The 23350-nt window shown below is 43.5% G+C and overlaps 1 protein-coding gene across 1 annotated transcript; it reads left to right on the plus strand.

The window, feature by feature from the left end:
• The first annotated feature begins 903 nt into the window (after window positions 1-903).
• Window positions 904-17684, plus strand: LOC135896639 (uncharacterized). Its single transcript, XM_065425119.2, has 3 exons — window positions 904-1177; window positions 2591-3782; window positions 5750-17684. The coding sequence occupies exons 1-3, from the start codon at window positions 1055-1057 to the stop codon at window positions 7015-7017; spliced, it is 2583 nt and encodes an 860-aa protein (XP_065281191.1). The 5' UTR covers window positions 904-1054; the 3' UTR covers window positions 7018-17684.
• The last annotated feature ends 5666 nt before the right edge of the window (window positions 17685-23350 follow it).

Genomic DNA, 23350 nt, shown 5'->3' on the forward strand with positions numbered 1-23350 from the left:
TGGTTTACTGAAGGGGTAGGCTGTGCACGCCGCTTTTACAAATGTACTGCAACACCAAGATGTGGTAGCACTGCGCGCAAAATATGCAGGGACGTCGATTATGCTTGGATCAGTTGACAAAGCACAAAATAAAGTTAATCTAGCCACTTGCTTGTCTGAGATACGTGCATGTGCTTGATAATTTTCGAGCAAGCACGAGTAAAATTAAGATATAGTATCTTCTCGGCTGCGATATTCAGAATCTCTCTTCCGGATCCTTTGTCGTTTTGCACTATCTTGGTCAGAGCGAATCTTGTGCTAGCATAACCAACCTTATAAGAAGAAACAGAAGGACAACAAAGGGCGTTTACCCATTCGCTATCCCATCAGTAAAACATTTATTCAATCAGTCAATCATTCGTATACGCATGCGTGCGTTCCATGTTTTTTTTTTACGTGTATGTGTATGCCGCAACCCTTCAAGGCGGTTTTCCGAACCCTTCATTTATAAAGTGATTCACAATAAACAATCAACTAATTGTTCGTCATTTTTCTTGAACAATGCTTTCACTAGGTCACTCTAGCCATGTGTAGTGTTTCAAGCTTTAACCAACGTTTCAGGTATGGATAAGCCATAGAGTTTCCTACAAAAATTGTAGGAAACTCTATGGGATAAGCAGTTACAAATTTTCACAGCGGCCGATGTGCAGGCTCCGAGTCGCATTTCAAGCAGTAACATTTTTGCTTACGAGTTGTTTGGCTGTAATTACGGCCAGCAAATAAATTGAAACTTTTTTTTGCATATTTAGTGACATAGTGTACTTTACAATATATAATTTGACATTGGCTTGGCATTACGTGCTTTCGCCAGCAGAACGTGATTCTGACCACTCACACGAAGCCAAGCTATAGCCAAGCTAACAGTTGACATCGTGCATCGTGTGATAATTTCTTTCTCTATGGTGTGATCGTGTGTGAATTCAGTGTTCCGCCATTGCTTACGCTTACATTGTCACATTAGACTGCATCGCGGTGTTCGCCACAGCGGAAAGTTTGGGCTTTCGAACTTTTAGCAATGTCCCAAAATCAGCGGAAACGCTACAGGCAGTACCTGCAGCCGGACTCGAACGTTCAAGTGCCACGGCAAACTCGACAGTACGTGCTGAAAAGAGCCAAGTCGTCCACTGCTGCAAGTCAGGTACGTGTCGTTGTAACTTTCAATATTCCAATCTACGATTAACAAAAAGCAGTAATGAGTTTTACTGCAAGAGGGGCAAACTATAACGCGTCAGAGACGTCGGTCTCCTTCCCGAGCCATTTGTCCAAAAAACGCTTGTCTTGAGTGCTGCCCCGCATATCGATCAGTCTCGACGCGAGGAAAGCGAGAATTGTTTCGTGCTGGTACTCGATCGGGATGCGCACGTTTCTTCTGAGTGCGCTTAAAGCCAAGGACGTTACAACGTGCCCCGATCGAGTCACGGTTGCCGCCGCACATAACTTTAGCGATCAGTTTTCTCTCAGAACGAAGTTCACGAGGTATCCTAATCGTGTAGCTACTGTATTGTTTCCAAATTTCAGTATCACTTATTACTGACATTGAATTATGCAATTTTACTGGCTTAGAGGGAGACATACTTTAATGCGCTGTGGTGCATGTGGTGAATGTTTTCTGCAACTGCTGGCAGGATAACTTCTTTCCTTTTTTTTTCTATGTAGTATTAGGCATCTATACTAATTGAAATGGATTTTTGTGAGATTGAGCATGTAGACAGATTGCAACACTTCTATTTCAATAACCCAGTGAAATATTGGTTCTTTAAGGAGCATTGTTGTGGTAGGCATTACTGTGAGCATTACTGTGAGTACGACAAACTATGTGCAGAGTTGAACACTTGGATCCATGGATATTGCATCTGGATGGTTTAACTTTTAAACATGGAACAATAGCTCGCTACATATAGCCAGCCATGTTTAGCGGATTTCCTCTTGACGTCCACATTTGTTGCTATAAAGTGCAGGAAGGGTGTGATGATGCTCATGAAACAAAGTGACTTGGACAGCAACGGGAGATGCTACAAAAACACAATACTTGGTTACATTGGCATTACTTCTCGGCACATAATTGGCTGTCATAATTACTTCTGACCCTTGTGCTTAGACCTAAGCTGACCTGCTATGCCGTGCCAACACTATTTGTAAATACAAGGCAGGGTGCTTGCAAAAAGGACTTGGCCAGAGGTGGCTGATGACAGAATAGGCGAACTCCTAGGGAGCACATTTTCACAGGGTTTCGTTAACTGAGGTAGGGTTGGTAAACTGAGGTAAAATTCTGCAAACATTGCTATTTGTAAAGAGAAACATCCTCGAATGGAAAGACCCCTACACCTTGCTGCTCCTTGGGACGTACACTGTCGCACCCATAATTCAATTAAATATGTATGTAGAACAACACGGTTCTTGTTTGCGCTGAATTTTAATCAGTGAACTGGCTTTACACAGCAGAGGTAATCGCACTGTTACCACTATGCCCTATATATGTGTCTTGTGAATGCGACACTTGTTTTGTCAGTGTTATCCCTAGAAGATAAAATTTATTTGTTTGCTCTTTCAGACGAATCTGGCAAACCTGAGCAGCCCTTCCGCGGATGTCACTGACATTGATTCCAACGACAATGAAGCAGATCATCTTGGGCAGACTGATCTTGCTTCTGAAAGTTATGCTCGTGAAAGCACAAGTGCCTATGTCAGCAACGTAGAAGGCACTAACGAATCTGCAAGCGAAACAGGCAGTAGGGATGAATGCAGTTCTGCCTTCGAGTTGAACAATGATGATGATGCAGATAGTCAACCAGAGAATGCTGCTGAAGGAAGCGAGCATGAAGCCCTTGAAGATGATGAGTTTGACATGTACTTCACAAAGCTTTCAGAGGAGTACCTTCCAAACCAGACAACAACAAAAGCACAGGCTCTTCTCCTTGTGCTGGCATATGTTGTTACTTCTGGCCTTACATGGACACAACTACAAGGGCTTCTTACTTTAATAAATGCTCTGTTTGGGGTGCAAGTTGTGCCATGCTCTACATATTCTGTGAGGAGGCTGTGGAAGAACAGAAAAGAAGCATTAAGAATCCACCTATACTGCCAGAACTGCCATCAATATCTGGGAAAGTACAGCGATGTCAAAGATGAAGACACCATCACTTGTGCTTCTTGCAGCAGTGAGAAGAAGCTGCAACATTTAATGAATTCTGCAAGTTTTTTCCTAATGTTTAACATTAAGCAGCAGCTTCTGGTGCTATTGAAACAGGTTGGCAGTACCTTGCTTTCCAATTTGCAGAAGATTGCATCTGTTGCTCATGTGTCGGGTGTCTATTGTGACATCACGGATGGCATTCTTTACCGCAGTGTTAGAAAGCAGAAGAACATGACATGGAGCGACATCACTTTGACCATGAACACTGATGGGGCACCTGTGTTCGATGCTAGTAAAAACTCTATATGGCCAATCCAAGTGATGGTTAATGAACTGCCAGTTTTAACTCGGTGGCAAAATGTGCTAATTTCAGGTGTCTGGTATTCGCATGTTCACCCACCTATGCACCTCTTCATGAAGCAGTTTGTTGAAGAAGTCAACAGCATCGGAAAGCTGGTGTGGTCACACGCTGGAAGAACTACTGAGTCAGCAGTGCACGTTATTGTGTGTTGTGTGGACTCCCCAGCAAGAGCCGCTATCCTGAACAGGAAGCAGTACAATGGGTATTTTGGGTGCAGCTGGTGCTTGGAGCAAGGCATCACTATAGATGGTAAGTGAAATCACTTAAACAGCAAACAGCTATTGTCAAGTCTATGAGAAAAACAGTGTGTGCTCTTTGCTTATGCATACTAGTATGCTTCGAATGTATTGTGCACAACTGAAAACAGGCTGCCAAGAAAGCTTTGTGGTTTGCATGTTTATCTGATCTTTGTTTTAGTGCATGTGCTGCACATTTGAAGAATACCAAATAGCTCTTGTCAAATCTCCTTACTGTATTTAACATTCACAGCAAGGTTTGTAGTAATTAACAAAGCTAACCCCGTACCATACTGCTTTTTGTTTTGCTTGGTGCATTAGCAGCCTTGGCTGACTATGCCTGATGTACCTTATATTGACTGCATACTTTTTATACTATTCTATAATGCAATTATGCGGTCACTAACCTGCAGTCATTTTCCCACTAATTATTTTTAACTTTTGTTGCAAATCCGACAATTTTAATACCTTAATGATGTCGCGTTTGTCGTTGGCAGACAGCAGCTAAGGGGTGTGCCTGCATGTGATGACAAGTTTGTGCAGAAGGTGTCCTTAGCAGGATACTGCAAAAGAAGTACAGAAAGCTTTTCCAATTAGGCTGACTGCTGTACTTATAAATCTAGAAAACAGCGAAACTATTTGAAGCTTGGACTAAATTATGGCAGTCAGCTCACATGCATCACTTTTCAGTGCAATTTTTTTTCTATCTTTGAAAAACTGGCAAAAAATTCTGCTGTATGGTGGAAAGAAAAAAAAAAGTAAGGAGACACTGACTTTAGTGTTGCCATAGGGCGAGTGTTGTTTCTCATTCAAGGTCAGTAGCATAAAAGGCAAGCACAAATTCATTATGCATTACACACAGCAGCGGTGCGTAGTGCCGTTTTTCTTGGCCTTTGACAGCTTTTGCATTTTTTTGCCATTCAGACATGCATTTTTCTAAATAGTATTTGACACTCATTGCACTGTGGCATGGGTAGTAACATGATTTGCTGCCATCTGCTTCTGTAAAATCTGTGCGCAGGCTTCTTTTTTGTGCCTGCACAGCTATGCTTCTGTTCACAGCTGTGGTCCAGGCCACAGAAGCTTACCTGTAAATTTCTCTTCGAACAGAAACTGCAGGGCAATGGCGCTATAGACCTTACACAAAATTGGCACACCATATTGTAGGAATGTACCCATCACAAAGCTGAAAGAACCCACCTAGGACCATCCAAGACTTGCAGTAATTGTGAGCCATGCCAAATAGCCCTAACAAGACCACTTGCACTGGAGTGATTGTGTATTGTCAAAATTTAAATTTTAATCGGCAATGCTCATGGGCCACTCCAAACATTACAGTGCACTGTCGTTGACAGTGTTAATTCATGCCTTAATTATGTGTAGTTCAGGACGTTGTGCAACTGTAAGTTGTTTCAAAGAAACTTGTCACGATCATAAACGGCAAAAAATGGTAAGCGTTTGTTTCTGTGCATAAAAATGCATAGTGTAGTTGGATCAATCATATCTGACTTTAACAGTAACTGCATACTGATGGAAAATCTCGCAAAATAGGTTCTGGATAAAGTGCTGCTCATGCTGGTTGCTTTTGTTTCGCGATATATATGTGCAAGAAAGAATACTTGCATCCTTTGTTTCTAGCTGGTACCCAAAAATTCTATTTCATAAACTCTTTAGTCAAAGTCAAAAATGAACCCGGAAAATGTTAGAGCTATCTTGCATGACTCATGCAAACCACAAGTCTTGTACTGTCCTAGGCAGGTTCCTCCACTTAGTGGTGGGTGCAGTATTGCAACGTCGCAACTTTTCACCACTTCTTCTGTGCTGCTGAGAGATGCCATCAATTTTGCATAAGGGCTATCTGTGAAATGTTTTACTCGGAAGTGTTTTAAAATCTTTCATATGTTCACTGCAGTGTCCAACTGAACATTCTAAATGCAGATATCATTCTGATGCTTAGTACAAATGATGCTTTGCCTGCAGGCACAATGAAGTACCCTTTCAACAGCCAGAACGCCCCTGACAGGACTCACAGTGGTGTGCTCAAAGGAATGGTTGAAGCAGCACAGCGTAAGGAACCTGTCTGTGGTATCAAGGGACCATCAACTCTGGTCAAGTTGCAAGGCCTTGATCTTGTTTGGGGGCTTCCACCTGACTATATGCATTGTGTTTTGGAAGGCGTTACCAAGCAGATCACTGAATTGTGGCTGTCGTGTACTGGTTCCTCGTGGTATATAGGCAGGCACTTGAAGCTTGTAGATGCAAGACTACGTTCACTAAGGCCACCTATAATTTTCTCAAGGTCAGGACGGCCCTTATCAGACCGGGCATATTGGAAGGCGGCTGAATGGCGCTCTTGGCTTTTGTTTTATTGTCTGCCATGTGTGTCCAGCATACTTCCACGAGCCTATGTGACGCATTTTGCACTTCTTACACAAGCAGTCTTTCTTTTGTTGAAAGACATTGTCATAGAAGCTGAAATCTGTACTGCTGAAAAGTTACTGTTAGCATTTGTTCAGCAGACTGCAAAGCTATACGGAGAAAGTGCAATGACATTTAACATGCATCAGTTGTTGCATCTTTCAAAGTCAGCACGGATGTTTGGGCCTCTTTGGGGTACCTCGACATTTCCATTTGAAGATGGCATTGGTAAGGCACTCCAGCTTGTAACAGCTGCTAAGCATGTGCCTGTTCAAATTGCTGAACGGTGCATCATGCACCAGGCCTACCGGACTGCTTCAGCACAAGTAGAACTTTCGTCTTATCTTTTGTCTGCAAAGAAGGAGCTGGAGCACACATATAAGAGATGCTTTCAGACATGTGCTCTTGGGCAGGCACGACCAATTGATGATGTTCCAGAAAATCTGAAAAGGCTTTTCATTTCACGATTTGGTACCCTCCCACAACTGTGCAAGTATTTGAGGTGCCAGGTTGGCCCGATTGTCATTCACAGTTCCGAGTACTCTGTGCCAAGAAAAACCTGCTCTTCCTATGTCAAAATGTCCGATGGCATGTACTGTTATATCTTGGCCATTTATGTTGTTTCAGGCACTATGTACTTTCACTGCCAGCAGCTGCTCACTACACCCAGTGCATTCGATGTGCCACACATTTTGCAGTGCCGTCATCCACCTCCAACTGAGAACCACTTCTTGTATTGCGTTGAAGACATAACATTGCAGTGTGTCTTCTTAAGTGTTGGTAACATCTCATATTTATCTGAGTTACCTAATAAGGTAGAAAAGAACTAAATCGAAATTTGAAGGTTCATTCCATGATTCAAGATTGCAGGTACAGGTGACTGATTAATTTAAACTCTGGAAAGATAGTTGTAGAGTCATTATTAAGGTCGAGTAGTTGTATTTATCAATTCCAAATTGTGTCGCTGTCGAACTGTAGTAGGCTACTCCAATTTAACCGTGTGTACTTTCTCCAATATATAGGCTTGTGGGAGCAGCATGCTGATTGCGGATAGTGTACAGCTGTTATCCTGTATTGACGAACCTTCTGTGCTGTGTCTCAAAACACTGCGCTTTATGTGATCCCATTGTCGTTGTACTAAACCATTAAGGCTTTTAACGTGCCCTGAATGGTGCCTTAGCTTTTCCAAAACTGCTCCCTTCGTCCAGGTCGGGTTCCCTTCGAAGTTTCGAAAGAAAAATGCTTGTCCTGCAACAAGTGCTCTCGAAACTGTGTTGCATATGCAGTTGGTATGGGTTTTGTTCGCTTTTGCTTGGGGCTGAATGCATGGGTGCTGTATACAGCTCGTGCCCGAGCATAACTGCAGCGGTTGTTTGCCCATTGATGTGGAGACAGTGGTGTGTTGCTTTAGCAAGAACTGGGCCAGCCTACACAGGAATGTTCTGTCCTTGTTTTTGGCTAGTGCTCGTTTCGTTTCAAAAGCCATACTTTCTGCTTGACCATTCATTAGAGGGTGACACGGTGCGCTTGTTGCATATGTCACCCCATTCTTCTTTAGGAAACTCTCAACTTCTACTGAAGTGAAGGAAGGTCTATTATCCTCGCAAGCTTTTTGGGAGCCCAAATATTGCGAGACAGTTCAGGATTTCTTCAATCAATGTGGAAGACTGTATGTTGGGCATAGAGCACATTTCGAACGATTTGCTGTATGCTTCGACAATAAACAGCATTCAGCCTTTTACGGGGCCAGCAAAGTTTGCGTGAGCTGTGTCCCAAGACGTTAATGCATATTCCCATTCGGAGACCGGTGCCCTAGTTGGTGCCCTTAAGTGTTGACAAGTTGCACAACTTTTAGCAAGCCTTTAGATGTCTGTGTCAAAGCCTTGCCACCAAAATTGACTGCATGTGCATGGCTACAGGGCCACAATTCCACAGTGGTTTTCATGCGCAAGTTCAAGAAGGTCATTTCTCGCCTTTGTTGAAATTACCACCCTGGAGCCTCTTAACAAGGCATCCCCTTTTGCACTGAAAGCTCTGTCTCAAGTTTCCTGTATGATGAACACCTTTCCTTTGCCAGTTTGTGGCCTCCAGCACCGAGGACAAAAACCAAGTCCTCTTGGGTCAGTTGCAAGAGTTTATGTGGTGAAAGCTCCAAGCTGGGCATGGTATTTAACATGAGCACTCCTCCCGGGCAACAAAGCTCGTCAGCCTGTGCCAGTATTGGAAGTCTGCTGAGAGCGTCGGTGTTTTGGTGCTGTCAGCCAGGCCTGTACACCAACTTGTAATGGTATGTTGCTAGTTTCAGGCACCATCGCATAATCCTTGCGATGTTAATCCTTGCGAAAGGACCCAGGGTACTTGCTTTGTTTCACCTATGATTTCAGTCAGTGCCTGGTGACCTGTTATTATGGTCATGTGCTGGCTAGCGATGTACTTATGAAAATGACATGCCATAGGTTGCTGCCAAACCGTTATCGAGCTGGGAGTACTTTTCAATGCGTCGCCGTGTTCGCAGTGGAATACAATGGATGCCTCTCAGCCAAGAGAATCTTCCTGAGCGAGGACAGTGCCGACACCATATGGCGATGCATCCACGAAAAAAAAGGGGGGGCTTCATCTTGTAGTGAACGAGTACTGTAGATGTGTGGATCACCTCTTTAAGCGCCTCGAAAGCGGCTTGATGCTTGCTGTCTCACTTCCAGAGTGTGTTATTTTCTAGAAGCCTATACAATTCAGCAGCTGTTGCTCTGTCCTCTAAAGTGAGGTCATTCGTAAAATGAAATAAGATCCAGAAAAGTTCTTAGCAATGTCTTGTCAGATGGTTTGGGTGCTTGAAGCATATCCTCAAGCGTTTTCTCAGTGGTGTGAACACCAGTGGCATCAATTTGATGTCACAGATACTCAACTGACGCGATTCCAAAGTGGCACTTTTCTTTCTTGAGGCGAAAGCCTGTCTCACTTCGCCTCAACAGAACCTGATTCAGACGCTGTGCATGCACATTGCACCCTTCCCCTTAACAATGATGTCATCAAGCTAAACACTCGCCCCTGGAATTCCAGCCAACATTGTTTCCATCAGGTGCTGAAAGGTAGCTGGTGTGGTGGAAATTCCGAATGGGAGGCATTTCACTTTGAACAGTCCTTTTATTGTGTTGACTGTGAGCAGTGCTGCTGTTCGACTTTCAGTTGTTGATATGCTTGATATATATCCAGTGTTGAGAAGGGGGTTTCACCATGTGGGTTTGCGGACACTTCATCCGTAGTTGCTAGCGGGTATGATGCCTTCTTCACTGCTGCGTTAAGGGGGTATGGTAGGGTGCATGAACTATCTTGGTTTCAGCTTCATATCTCAACAACTGTTTTATATATTAGCGTGAAATTCTGCACGCTCAATAGCAATTGTGTTGGCCTTAATTGGTGTAATTTTTTACTGAAGGCCTTTTTTATTTTTTGTGTAGTTGAGAACCAAACTTTAAGCTATGATGGAAAATAAAATGTACCTTTTCTCAGAAACAAAAAATAGCATGACCGTGAAATTTCGCACAATAATTCTGTATAATAGTGGGTTTAACTGGAACCTTTAAAAAATGCTTTGCTACATTTACGTCACAAGAAAAAAAATATTGCCGTCACACGTCTCGTACTGTGGAGGGTCTTTCTAATAATGTTTTCTTTTTTTTTAGTCATAACCCAGTGATTTTTTCACACATTTAGGTTCAGATTACTTGCAAGGGATGCGAGTATATTCTGGGAAAATTTCAGCATAATGGGCTGAGTAGTTTTTCAGAAAAGGTACATCAAGTTCCGAAAATTTTGAAAAATGTTATTTTGAGAAAAACGCATTTTTATGTTTGCGCCTTCACTACAACTGTTCAGCATGCACCAGCAGAGTACAGAAATTTTCTGGCTTTTTTGGTGTCTTCCCCAAAGCCTTTCTTCATGTTTACGTAAACGTAAACATGAAATAAACATAATTACGTAAACACTGAAAAAATGACGGAAAATAACATGTAAACAAACCCTCGCGTCTGTCACGTTTAAATACCAGGCGGCGCGCTTTTTGGCGCCATTTTTAAATGGCTTAGAGCGCTCCTACGCGCTCGCCGCTGCACTGTTTTGCTCCCCACAGTGTGTATTATTTTTTATTGATGAAATCAAAAAAATCAGTTTTTTGGTCGATTTGCCCTACTATACCCCCTTAACAATACTCCTGTAGTCACCGCAGACACATAGTGTCCTGTCGTCGTTCTGAATGAACCAGTGTGGTTGCCAATTTGGTATGCTGCTTTAGTTTTAGGATGCCGTGTTGCTGTAGATGATCAAGCTCCTTTTCCATTGGCCCTTGCAGTGCCGGCAGAACTGGACACTTGCAAAGGTTCACAGTCACGCCATTTTTGGTTCCCAGGTGAACCAAGGGAGCTGTGTAGCTCCAGATGTTTTTCTCGGATACATCTGGGGGCCGTCAGAGAACCTCTGTAATCTCCGACATGGCTCTCCTATGTAGCTGATCCCTTTCACCTGATTATGAAGTGCCGAAAACCAGGTTTTTCCTGGAAGGTCGCACTTGGTACCTTTCATAACCAGCAACAGCAGCACATAGTTCTTTTATTTGAACTTGATCTGAATTTGCGCAGAGCCCAGGATGCATATCTTTTCACCTGACCATGTGTGAAAGTCCAGCAGCTTGCTTGAAAGCCGGAGAGCATTTTTATTCAGCGTTTCGGGGTATTTGTCGTCAGTTATCAGGGAGCAAGCTGCACCTGCATCTACCTTAAACTGGAGCAGCTTCGCCTCCATCCTCAAGTCCGTGAGGAACTTGGAGGAGTGTATTCATCCACTCGCTGATTGTAGCTCATAGCAGGACTCACTGCCAGGTAGTGGGTTGGCACTTGTTTTTCTTTTCTTTTGAAATGCAGGCATTCTTGATGTGACCTTTCTTGTAGCAGAAGCGGCACTCGGCTGTCTTGAATTTGCATGTTTCAGGGCAGTGTGAATCATCGCATCGATGGCAATTTAGGTCTGATGAATTCTCGCTTCCTTGCTTGGTTTGCGACATGCTGGTAATTTCCCCCGAGTTCGCCACGACACACTTTCCGCTGATGAGGCTAAGTCTAGAGTGCATTGAAGTGTCAACACTTTTTCCACGAACAGTCTCTGCTGAAGATGTTTGTCCCGGATGCCGCAAACAAATCTCACAGAGCATCACATGTTGTGGTAGCATGGTTGGGTTTGGTGCTGAAGTGCTCGTTTGGCTGTCAGGTGACGTCAATGTTGCAGCCATTGGCAGCACTCCAGTGTTGCAGTTGGCTGTCAAGTTTATGAGAGCTGCAATGTAGCTGCTGATCGACTCATCCGGCCTTTGGTCACATCTTTGAAACACATATTGGCTGTAAAGCTCGGAGGGCCTGAGGTCCATGTGCAGCCAGCGAAGTGTGGCTAAGTTATTGGTTCACTTCTTCCGGGGTCTTCGCTGTGACCTGTGTGTACACAGTCTCGAAATTGTCGGCCCCTCAAAGCCAGAGGAGAAGTGCCCATTTCTTTGCTTTGCTTCGTTGCTGATGTCATTTGCCATGAAGAAAAAGTCGAGATGCTGGATCCATGATGCCCATGATTTTGCCAGAGAAAAGCTCGATGGCATAGTGAATTCCACCTATAGCCATGGCCTTAACTTCAAAAACTTTTCCGCTTCGTAACTCAACTCCTGCCTTGTCAGCAGGTTTCATGTGGGGTCGAGCCCCGTCTGTGAAAGGAATGCTCAACGGTTGGTGGCAGAAGACAGGGTTTATTTTCTACAAAAGACGCAGGCAAGCACCATATGTGTTCGAGGGGGCAAACCCGCGACCCTTGTTTGGTCCCTGTCCGGTGGCCGAGATGCTGGCGCGACGGAAGATTCTTGGAACTTGACTCACGGTGGGACTGCTTCCGGTTTCTGCTGCACTGGTGCTTCCTCCAGCTGAAGAGTGGTGGTGTGTCACTTGTACACAACCCTTTTCTTGTGGCATCTGCATTGCTGTAACCTAGTTTGGGGAACTTCTCCGTATACTACGGCTTTAAGAATTGCCGTCAACCAACCTTATGATCACCCCTCCGCAGACCTCTTCAAAGACAGCAATATACTGTGAATATTCAGTCTTTTCGATATATGTCTGTGCTTATACTACAGACAGGAAATTCTGGGCAATGTTTCAACTCTGTCAGAATTGGCTAATCTAGAACTGTTATCGGCGGCATACCCGTTACGCCATGAATCCAAGGCACTACACTCTTAACACACCACGGACTAACTATGGACAACAGATGCTTAAATATTATCTTCCAGCATTATTGAACTGCCCCTATGATGCATCCCTTGATATTAACAGGTGCTGCAATGTTGACCTCCGAGCGTTCTTTCAATAAGTGTTTTTCTCATTTTTTGTATGGTTTGGCTCATCCTTGCGGAATTCACGGTTAAAAGCGAAATATGTAGCTTGCGGAAATAGGTAGTTAAACTGTGTTGTAAGTAAGCATCCTAACTTGATCATGTGTGCTTACAACTCAGGCTGAGTTGGGAGCATCTTGTTATGCTTTTGTATATTGTCTCCATTTTTTGCACTTGTGTATATAAAACCTTGTCATCGCTTTCTTTCTTTTTACCTAACCTTACAGCCAGTATTTGCTACAATGAAATTAGTTTTGTTATCCCTGTATATATTCTTCTAAAGTTGCGTTCTTCAAACCCTTAATTTTGTATTTTATTTGTTGTTTTGTGTGTATATCTTATGCTGCTGTCTTTCTTGGTGTTTTTTTGTTTAGTAATACAAAAGTGCTCTGTTTTTTACTGGAGTCAATTTTCATGTTCCTGCAACCCGTCTTTGTGCCACATGCTCGATGGTGTCATTGTGAACGAACCTTGTGGGCCTCGGGAGCTAGTCAAGCTACGGCCTTTTTCCTGAGGTCCACTGCTCTTTGAATGCAGCAGGAAATAAAATGAAATGTGAAGTTACTATAGTGCACCATGGTGATAGCCAGCAAATTCAAAGCGTCACAGCAGACATATGGTGCTGATGTGTATTTGTGTGTTCATATAATGAGAAATGCAGGTTTGACTTGAGCAATTGCCACATATGTTATCTAATTTCAATAATTCGAAATGTTCTGATAATTCGACTTCGATACACAGTCGTTGGAGTTACATTGGTGCATGTTCATTGTACTTGGCACATTATTATACTGGCTGAAGACTGGCAGGTTGCTGGATGGAATTGAAAACTATCTAGATGCCTGGAAGCTTGGAGACAAATCTGTAGCTGACACAGTAACGTGAATAACTGTATAGTGGCAGTGGACTGTGCAATAGCCCCAGCATCAGATGTTCCCAAAACATTTACAGTGTATTGAAGTGCATATGCTTTTGTTTGGGACTGTATGGCTAGAAATAAGACAAATGTACTTTGCTAAGAAATCGGGTGACTTCCCCCTAAAAATTGCATGTTTTTATTAATTATTAATACATTCAAACTTGCCTTAATATTGACTGTATAAAAAAGATATATGAATGGCTGCTGCAATGTTAAAATCACTTTTAAATTTCTTTTTTGTTTGTCAATTTGTGTACTAGGAGGCTTATAAGATTACTGCAACCACGTGTACTGTGTGTTCATGCTTATTCAGTCCTTATTTTTTTTTATGCAGTAAACATTTTCTATGAAGGAATTTCTGAAGTAGATTTATTTCATCACGATTAATGTACGCAACATATGTTGACTGCGCTTAAGAAGCATCTGTTCACAAAATGCACAATAGCTTTAGGGCTCAAACTGGCAGGTTGATTGAAGGTGACTTCCCTCGTCCAGTGACCATGGCCATTATGAATCAATGCTGCGAAAGGGTGTGAAAGGAGCAAAAGACAACACTTGATTGCAGGTGTGAGTGGCCTTAGGTATTGCTTTATGTCCACTGGGTGTTCTACTCTTTGGAGAAGGTTTCTAACCACATGTCACTCGTGCTCTCAGCCTCGGCAAAGCCAGCATATCTTTCCTGCATCAGCAGACAAAAGCAGCTGCTCGAAACTAAATTCAAAATGCCCTTTGTCAGCTTTGCTGCTGTTGCGGTATACAATGCCACTTGCATGAAAGTTTTAATAGGCAATGACTGGATGCTGTCTTAATACCTTTGTCACAGTGGTCATTTTATTGTCATTAGATTTTAATGTCATTCAGTGCAACAAATGCCATTCAACCCATGGTGGTGCTACACAAGAAAGATTAAGTGTCATTCAGTCGTGATATCGGCAGCACTCATTCCAAAAATACTTTGCAAGAATAGAACAAGGTGTATGTGAGCGTCTGAAGAGTCTATCTATTTTAAAATAAATATGGAGCATCGCTTCACTGAAATGACACGAACATAAAACTTCTATTTCAGAATCTCGCCACAGCCAAGACAAGGCTTAGCCAGCTTAGCAGTGAGCCAATAAATTGAACAAAAATTATATGAGTGACATGGCACCGCTGAACGATGACTTGCATTTGTGTACCAGTTGGTCCTTTCAAGTAACGCCTAATCAACCCACATGACATCATCAAAAACCAAAGAGAAACAAAAAATATGCAGATCCCATGCACTGTGGGAATCGACATAAGTGAAGCTTTCTCTGCTGGTTGCTTTGATTGACGACAACTACTGGTGATGTTGGCAGCGAAACCTTAATTTCTTCAACGCTTAGTCTAACACGAGAGTTGTGAGTTGATGTTAAACATTACCTTGCATTCATCACTGCTGTTTGTCTGCATATGTATGTAGTACACAGAACACACAGGGAGAGGTGTTTGCTTGAGGCATTGTTGTGCACCATATTTCATAACCTCTGAGAGGGCTGAGCATTGTCATTGCCTCACATGGCACATTGCATCATGGCAGAAGTATTAAACTTGAATTGGATTATGGGCCTATACATGCCAAAACCACAATGGGATTATTAGGCACACTGTAGTGGCGGACACCGGATTAATTTTGACACCATGATGTTCTTTAATGTGTCCCAAAATCTAAGCGCATGTGCGTTTTCTATTTCACCCCCATCAAAATGCGGCTGCCGCGGTCAAAATTAAATCCACGACCTCTAGCAATGCCATAACTGCAAAGCTACCGTGGTGGGCACAGAAGTGCCGATTTCACGGTCAACTACTTCCATAGTGTTGCTTGGGCCCTGTGGTGCAGTTTAATTAGAGCAGCTCTGCTTCTGGCACGCCCTGTGTAATTTGTCCACTTGAGATATTTCCACGGTGTTTATTTTTCAGAAATAGCAGATACGTGTACCATAGCTTGAACTTAAGCTTATTCAGTTTCCCTGCAACCACTGTCGTATAGTAGTAGGGTTTCCTTGCCTTCTCACGTCGCCTTCCCCCCATCCCCTTGTATGGGAACTGCCTCTTCTCCTTGCTCTCTACAGTTCTATGTCCCCTCTGGACTTGCATGTTAGTTGCACTGCTTTTGAGGGGGACCACGGATAATTACAGCTGTCAAGGGACTGGTGTGGCAATGCCCAGAGAGCTCCAGAGGGCATTGTGCACATCCAACATGGTGGGGTCCAAACGAGTTTTCTCTTTCCCTCTTCTCTCTGACTCGCCACTGTCATGTATACACACGCTCTGAACCACACCCTAACGCCATGGTGTGGCAGACAGCAGTAGCCACAGCAACAGCAGTGGGAAAGTCAGAGAAAGCTTCGCTTCAATACAGCCGCCCACAACCCGACCCTGTAGGGGAACAGGCCAGAGACTGGCATCACATGCAGACAAGCGCATAACACTTCCAAATACGACCATGTAACTTGGAAATGTAAACTAAGGCTCCCAAATTCCAAATTTGCCCCTTATGGTGGAGATGCCGAGTAAAAGGCACTGAGTTTCTCAAACTCATTCGATTGCGAAAGTAATTTGATTCTAATCGCATTAAGTGTTGCTGTGTAGAAGCCAAATAATGTCATTCGATGCTAATGCTGTTCACTTTGAGTGACATTAAAACATCTAGTGTAACAGGGGTATAAATGACAATGAGGGAGCGTGTTAAAATAAATATTAAAAAAGAAAAGTTAAGTATTGCTGCATTTTTGTAGCATGCATTTGTGAGCCTCGACTTGCTAGGATACAGATGCTTGGCAGTAAACCAAGATGGATGACTCCTATTGGAGCCATTTTTACTGTAAAAAAGTGGATTGTTCGTAGCAGCGATCCAAATTCACTTTTATTTGTCTACTTTTAAAGGGACACTAAAGAGAAAAAATGATTTCTTCTGCATCAGTAAACTACCTTTCTACGACACTGAAAACACCACTCTTACCATGATAACACGCCTGGTAAGCCAGAAAAGCGCAAGAATGAAAGATGGGTGGCAACGCCTCCTTGGAGTTCCCGCAACTGGTCACTGTGACATAAATTTTGATGGCATCTTCTAGAGCCTACTTAATTATATAGCAGTACAGATTGACTACATTGTGTTCTAAATGAACCAAATATTAAACATGGCAAGTTTCGGGAACCTTTACTCAGCCAACGCAGCCTAGATGTGAAAACATATACTTTGGAATCCCTGATGTCACACTGACGTATTGGCGTCGAGGTTTCGGCATGAAATTCAAATACTGATGCTTCGACCTTCATTTTCTCATCTAATAAAATATTATTTTGAAATGACTGCCTTCAGGGTTCTCAAACAATGCTTTATTAGTCTAAACTGATTTATTGTTTCACTTTAGTGGTCCTTTTTAATGTGCACTAGCTTGTAATGACTTATGATAGCTATGTTTTGCACATGCTGTTTGCTACCTGTGTACCTCATATTTTTCCTTTTGTTTGTTTTTTCATGGTACCTTCAATTATGTCTTCACAACTAGCGCAAGGGGAAGTTTTACTGCAACTGTGTATGGTTGCAATACTAAGTTATGTGATTCTTAGCAATGTGCTTCACTTGGTGGCTATTGTGCACAGTACTAGACAGTGACATTGTCATTTTTACAAGCACTTTTTTCGTATGCATTGACTTGTGCACAATGTGGTAAAACTTTTTCACGTCTGTAATGAATGAGGAACATGTATGGCATAAACATATGCTGTTCTAGCTGCAGTGCTTGTATGTGCCAGCTATGAACACTTCCGCACTGTTGTTGATGCCTTCTACAGCTGCTTCTCCAGTCTACAGCTGCTATCTGTGTGTACCATTGTTCTAGCCAATGTGTACATTAGTGTGTCTGACGAAGCTGAACTTGTTAGTGCATCTAGCCTCAACTGCAGATTTGAGTCTGGACGCTGTAGTAAATGTTGCATATTATTAGAACTGTTAGGGAAAGAGTTTATGATGTCCTTTACTGAATAAAACTGTGTGTGAAAAGTGGTTACAGAGCTTGTGTGCATATTATATTTCTATATACCGTATTTACTTGAAAATATGTTGAACACAAGTATAGTTCGACCCCTGTATATTGAACTCACCGAGAAATAAAAAATTATAATTCAAATTTAGGTTGATTCGTCGTATCTTTTTGAAAACAAGTTTTTGAACATCACACACCTTTATTAAACCTAAGCTCGGCTACGAAATCTCTCTGGTCTACCCACAGCAACATTCCCGGTGGAGCTTCCAGAGATGTTGCCTTAGTCAGCTTAGTCAGATGCTTCGCAAGCATCGTTGGCACCCCAAACGATGTCCTTGATGCTGTCGAGTGCATTGGTTTTGCAGCAGTTTATAAATCCAGTCACGGTAATCTCCACACTGGCTTTACAACGGGCACAACAGAGAAATTTGGTACCTTTGCTAGCTTTGTTAATGAACACAGGTCAACAGCTAGTGTTTAACATTTTCAAGAAACAAAGGTAGACCAGGTGCTAAGGGTGCAATGTTTCAGTGTAGTGGTTGTCTTAAGAAAATACTTGTCCAGAGTGGCTAGTGTATATACGCGTGCTTGCTGCATAGGCAAGATCACTGCAGTGCTTTGGCTCCAGTACCTGCCAAGTGTACAGATTGGCAGTGAACCATAATTTGCATAGTGACATGAATGTTGCACTCTGCAACTGTTCTACAACTTATAGAAATGTGCATGACCATAGCAGAGAGAAAGAGAAGGGAAAAAGAGCAGGGAGGTTGACCAGACTGAGTTCAGTTTGCTACTACACATGGGGTGGGGAATGAGGAGTGAGAGAGAACATGAGTCTACACTGCACTTTCACACCCACTAAGTTAGGTGCAGGATGTCTATGATCGGGCATTCAAGTCTGTTGGCTTCAGGTAGTGAAGAAGCGCTCGAACTGCTTTCTGGGCTAATGAACTGTGAGGCCAGGCTCCCAAGATCTTTGCTTCTGTAAATGGCCTGTTGTCCAATCTATTCAAGGCACACTGGAGAGTCTGACACTGTTTATCAAAGCAAGAACAGTGGCACAGAAGATGACTGATGGTCTCTTCACACTTGCACTTAGTGCACATAGGTGAGTTCGCCATTCCAATGTGATAGCTGTAGGAGTTAGTGAATGCTACTCCTACCCACAGCCGACACAGCAGTGTTGCGTCACATCGTGAAAGGTTTGCTGGTAATTTAAGTTTCAGTGATGGGCCGAGGCTGCATAAATGACACTCAAAGTTCTGTGGTGTATACCAGTAACTTAACATGATGGTACGAGCGATACAGCCAAGCTCTCTTGCAGCGTCTACTCTCGATAAAGGTATAAGGAGTGATGGTGCGCCAGCCTGCGCACGTCCGGCAGCGTCATCGGCGAGGTGATTACCAACGATGCCACAATGTCCTGGCAGCCACTGAAAGATGATATCATGTCCTCGTTCAGAACCACAATGGCAAGTTTCGTTGATTTTAGACACCAGGTGTTCATAATTGCCACGTCGTAAACCTCGCAAGCTCTGGAGAGCTGCTTTCGATTAACAAAATATTGCCCGTTTGTTAGGTGGTTCTTTTTCAATGTTTTTAACAGCAGCGCGAAGAGCGGCCAGTTTGGAACCTGTAGATATGATTACGTGTGAAGCCTTAAACTTGGTTACAACTAACTGAGACGGTATAACAATGGCGCCTGTCGAATTTTCCGAGACGGAACTGTCCATGTAAACATGGATTCGGTTAGCGTACGAACAATGCAAAAGTTCCAATGTGATTTGCTTGAGAGCCGTGGTGGTCATGCCAGCTTTCGTCACTATTTCTGGAACGGCAAGGTACACGGGAGGCTTTTTCAAGCACCACAGAGGGGATGGCGTTCTTGTTGCGGGCGAGTGCCTCAATGACAAAGAGTGCTGGTTAGCTGCAACTGATCTGGAAAACACTGTCTTGGGTTTTTTCTCAGGGAAGCCAGCGAGATGGTGGTCAGGGACTCTAGATATATGGCGAACATGTGCCTGGAGTGTGTCGATGGCTACATGGGTCATTGTTGGGTGGTCTCTCGCGGTGGCAATTGTTGTTATGGTTGAAGCATTTCGAGGTAGCCCCAGACATGTCCGAAGGGCTTGGCCTTGAATGCTCTGTAGGACCTGTTAGTTTTGCTAGCATTCGACAGCACTGGTGTACAAGTGTCCTAGGAAGACATGACCATAACAGCAAGCTGAATGAGAAGAAAGTTGATTCTCTGCTCAATTGCAAAGGTGCGATTGTTCGACCATCATAAAGCGTATGGGACGCAGACTTTTCTGAGGTCTCCATTCACTCATGCTTTACATAAACCAAGCTAAGTCTGCACCCACAAATTCCCTGTCTTTGTGCAATGTAAACTTTTCTGTATGGTTGCATTTGTGTTACTCCCATTCTGTATATGCTGGACTTATTTTGTCTGTCCTGTTACTTAGGACGGGTGAGCTGCACCTATGTTGTATCATGTGAACTGTCGTGCTCCTCTGGCTGCAAGTATCAATTATTATATGGTCGCTATAAGATATTGATCTGCTCTTTATTACTGTACTTCCATTTCTTCTTAGTTCTTTTTGCTCAATCTGTTCTGTATTGTTCTCTCCGTAGCCTCCAAAGCTTTATGTAATTTTTTGCACAAAGTGTTGTACATGGGATCTGATTACCCATCATTTTTAACATCCTGATGTGGTTCATTAGTGCAGCCTATATATTAAATGGCCATTTGAAAATTGACTAGTTTCTGTGTTTGTTACATGTGTTGCCCTGTGCCTAAAGTTACACTGAGTGTATTACATATAACGCTGGTTGTAATTTAAATATACTAGTTTTTCTGCTCTGGCAGCTCGTTTAGGCATTAGTAGTATGTGAGCATTTTCCAAGTGACAGGTTGTGTGTACGCTGTTCTTGTTCACAGCATTTTTGCATTTGTAGCATTCACAACTACACAGTTCAGTGGGGTCTCTTGAATTTGAATCGCATATGTAATGTTTGGTTTTTCCTCAGAAAAATAAAACATGCTTCTTCACAAATTGAAGTGAAATTTGTATTGATTTCTTAAAGAAGGGAAAGGGCCGCAGGCAAAACGCTATCTGCAAGATAGCTTCGATGTGCTGCCGCCGCACACGCAGGCTTGGCGCGACAGCTCCGTACGCAGTCAAAGACAAACATAATACAATATCACTACGGTGATTGATTTCCACGGAACGAAACATTGATACGCTTCCGATAACATGGACTGTACGTGCATATGATGTAGTCTCGACCGGTGCTCGATCGCATTAGTTGCCGCACAGCTTCAATCTTCCGAAGTGCACCCGCATGCAAGCAAACTGACGAAGCAACTTTTCTGATACGTGCATACACGCGTAGACTCGTTATTGCCATAAAGCAAGACACGCGTGTACGACTGTTTTAAGCGTTTACAATCAAGGCCGGAAATTGTGAAATTGTGAAAGAGCACGACGCCTCGGCAACCAATCGCGACATCTTTCCTTCGTAATTGCTGACTTGCAACACAAATCCGCTAGCATCGATCCCTCATGAGGATACAATTAATCGAATACTTGGGGTTTGGTGTCACATCATGCCTTTATAAACGCGCGCATAACCTAACATGCGTTGCTTCGGCGACGCGTATGTTACAGTGCCCATCTAGTCGCGGCCGCCATATTGACGCTCCGTCAGTGGCATCAGCTATAGACGGCTGTGCAAACAGCAGTACTGACGGTGTCGGAAGGATGCAAAGAGGAATTCTATCGTTGCAAATAGCCTTGCTGTCGGTGACGGAAGGCAGCAAACACGAATGCTGTCGTTGCAAACAGCATTGCTATCGGTGTCGGAAGGGTGCGAACAGCAATTCTATCGTTGCAAACAGCATTGCTATCGGTGTCGGAAGGGTGCGAACAGCAATTCTATCGTTGCAAACAGCATTGCTATCGGTGTCGGAAGGGTGCGAACAGGAATTCTATCGTTGCAAACAGCATTGCTATCGGTGTCGGAAGGCTGCATACAGTAATTCTATCGTTGCAAACAGCATTTCTGTCGGTGACGGAAAGCAGCAAACAGGAATTCTATCGTTGCAAACAAGAATCGTGTCGTTGCACACAGAGATGCTGTCGTTCCGTCAAAAACGTCTTGACGGTTTTTTTGACTGGGTTAGTACGTGTGGGAGGGACACCATACACAAGGACTCCTATGACACAGGAACATCCTGCGTCAGTGTCGGCACCAGCGCCGGCTTCTGCGTCGGCGGAGTCGTCCGTGAGCGAAAATTGCCGTATATATTTTTAGGTATATATGCCACGCCTTCCTATATGACATGCGGTATATGCGGGTTATATTTCCACACCGTTCCATCACTACAGTTGCTCATACCTCGTCTTACATTCTTGGCAATGTTATTCCTCGGGAATTTTAAGAATTGCAGCCAGCAAACAAATGTCATGAAACAAAACACCAACAGCGCATGTCTTGTATGTTAAATCTTCTCAGGCTTAACAAATCGTGAGCCATTCCACCCTGTGAAGGTGGTTGACATGCGAAGCTGTTTAGCGCACAACACGGAGGCGACACACAATTTTGAAGAAAAGGTACAAGCTCATTTGTCTTGATGGGTGGCCATTATTTCATACCAGCTGTTGTATACGCACCGGAAAAAAAACCTATTTTAACGCGACAGCGTTAAGGAGCTCGTGTCGCAGAAAAGCCAGTGTCGTCGGCGTCGGTGTCGGCGTCCGCGGCGTTGGCCGTGAGCGATAAATCCCGGCAGGCACTTCATGAATAAAAAACAACTTGCAAAATGGGCTGGGTGGGAATCGAACTCTTTTTCTAATAGTCTCTCTCTCTGTGCGTGATGTCGCAAGGGATATATATGTCTGCAGCACGGAAAACGTAAACCGCTCCCTTTTCGGTACCGACACATCCACACTGAAATCACCAACAACAGGGATAGTGTCATCGCAGCCAATTCACGCAAAGTGAGTAGCACAAAGTGTATTGCAGAAAGTTCGTAGTAACGGCGTAGATGGGGGCTGACGTGAATGCCAGAGAGCACATATAAACGGAACATTTTCTTTTTGTATTTTGTTTCACTAAACGGTTTTCTGTTACTGAATGCAAGTGCCAGCGCGTTTTCTGTGCCATGTACAGACAGATATCTTGAAGAAAGCAGTGCGACTCCGCCAGTAAGCACTACGGTGTCGGGCAAAACGTATTTAGTGCTATCTCCGAACATCATTCAAAATACTATAGGCTGTTAAGGATTGTACCTAGCTATTAGGGGAGAATGCCCAAGGGGGTACAGACCCCGTCAAGCCGTATTCATTTGGCTTTTTGTCTGTACTACTGTCATCTGTACATGTATAGATGCAAATAAACTTGAGTTGAATATGTCGTTACCGAGATCGCCGTTACCATGCGAAACTGCGGGAGCTGCTTAAGTATCTGAAAATGCAAGGAAACAAGATATAGGCCAATCACAGCAAATGAGCTCGAACGTATATCCGCATACAGAGGCCCCGATGTTTCTTTTTTTGTGCTGACTTTTTTTGTTAACGCGATAGCGCCAGGCCCCAAGTCGCAGAAAATCCGGCGTCTGCGACCGGCGTCCAGCGTTGGACGTCGCTTCGGCAAAAGGAATTTAGAACCACGCATACCCAACCACGCAGGCCCTCCATGTGGCGCAAGGAAATCGTTGAACCAATTTCTCAATGTAAAATGCGTAGAAAAACGCTAAAGACAGACTTGAGCGCAACCTACATACACGATAACGTCGAATTGTGGTT

The sequence above is a fragment of the Dermacentor albipictus genome, chromosome 7 (genome assembly GCF_038994185.2).
Source record: "Dermacentor albipictus isolate Rhodes 1998 colony chromosome 7, USDA_Dalb.pri_finalv2, whole genome shotgun sequence".
Lineage (NCBI taxonomy): Eukaryota > Metazoa > Arthropoda > Arachnida > Ixodida > Ixodidae > Dermacentor > Dermacentor albipictus.

Bases quoted from the DNA above. Each gene is read 5' to 3' on its own strand.
- LOC135896639 (XM_065425119.2), top strand. From the start codon at position 1,055: ATGTCCCAAAATCAGCGGAAACGCTACAGGCAGTACCTGCAGCCGGAC. The intron at 1,178-2,590 runs GTACGTGTCGTT...TTGCTCTTTCAG, and splicing joins CGTCCACTGCTGCAAGTCAG to ACGAATCTGGCAAACCTGAG. The intron at 3,783-5,749 runs GTAAGTGAAATC...CTTTGCCTGCAG, and splicing joins GCAAGGCATCACTATAGATG to GCACAATGAAGTACCCTTTC.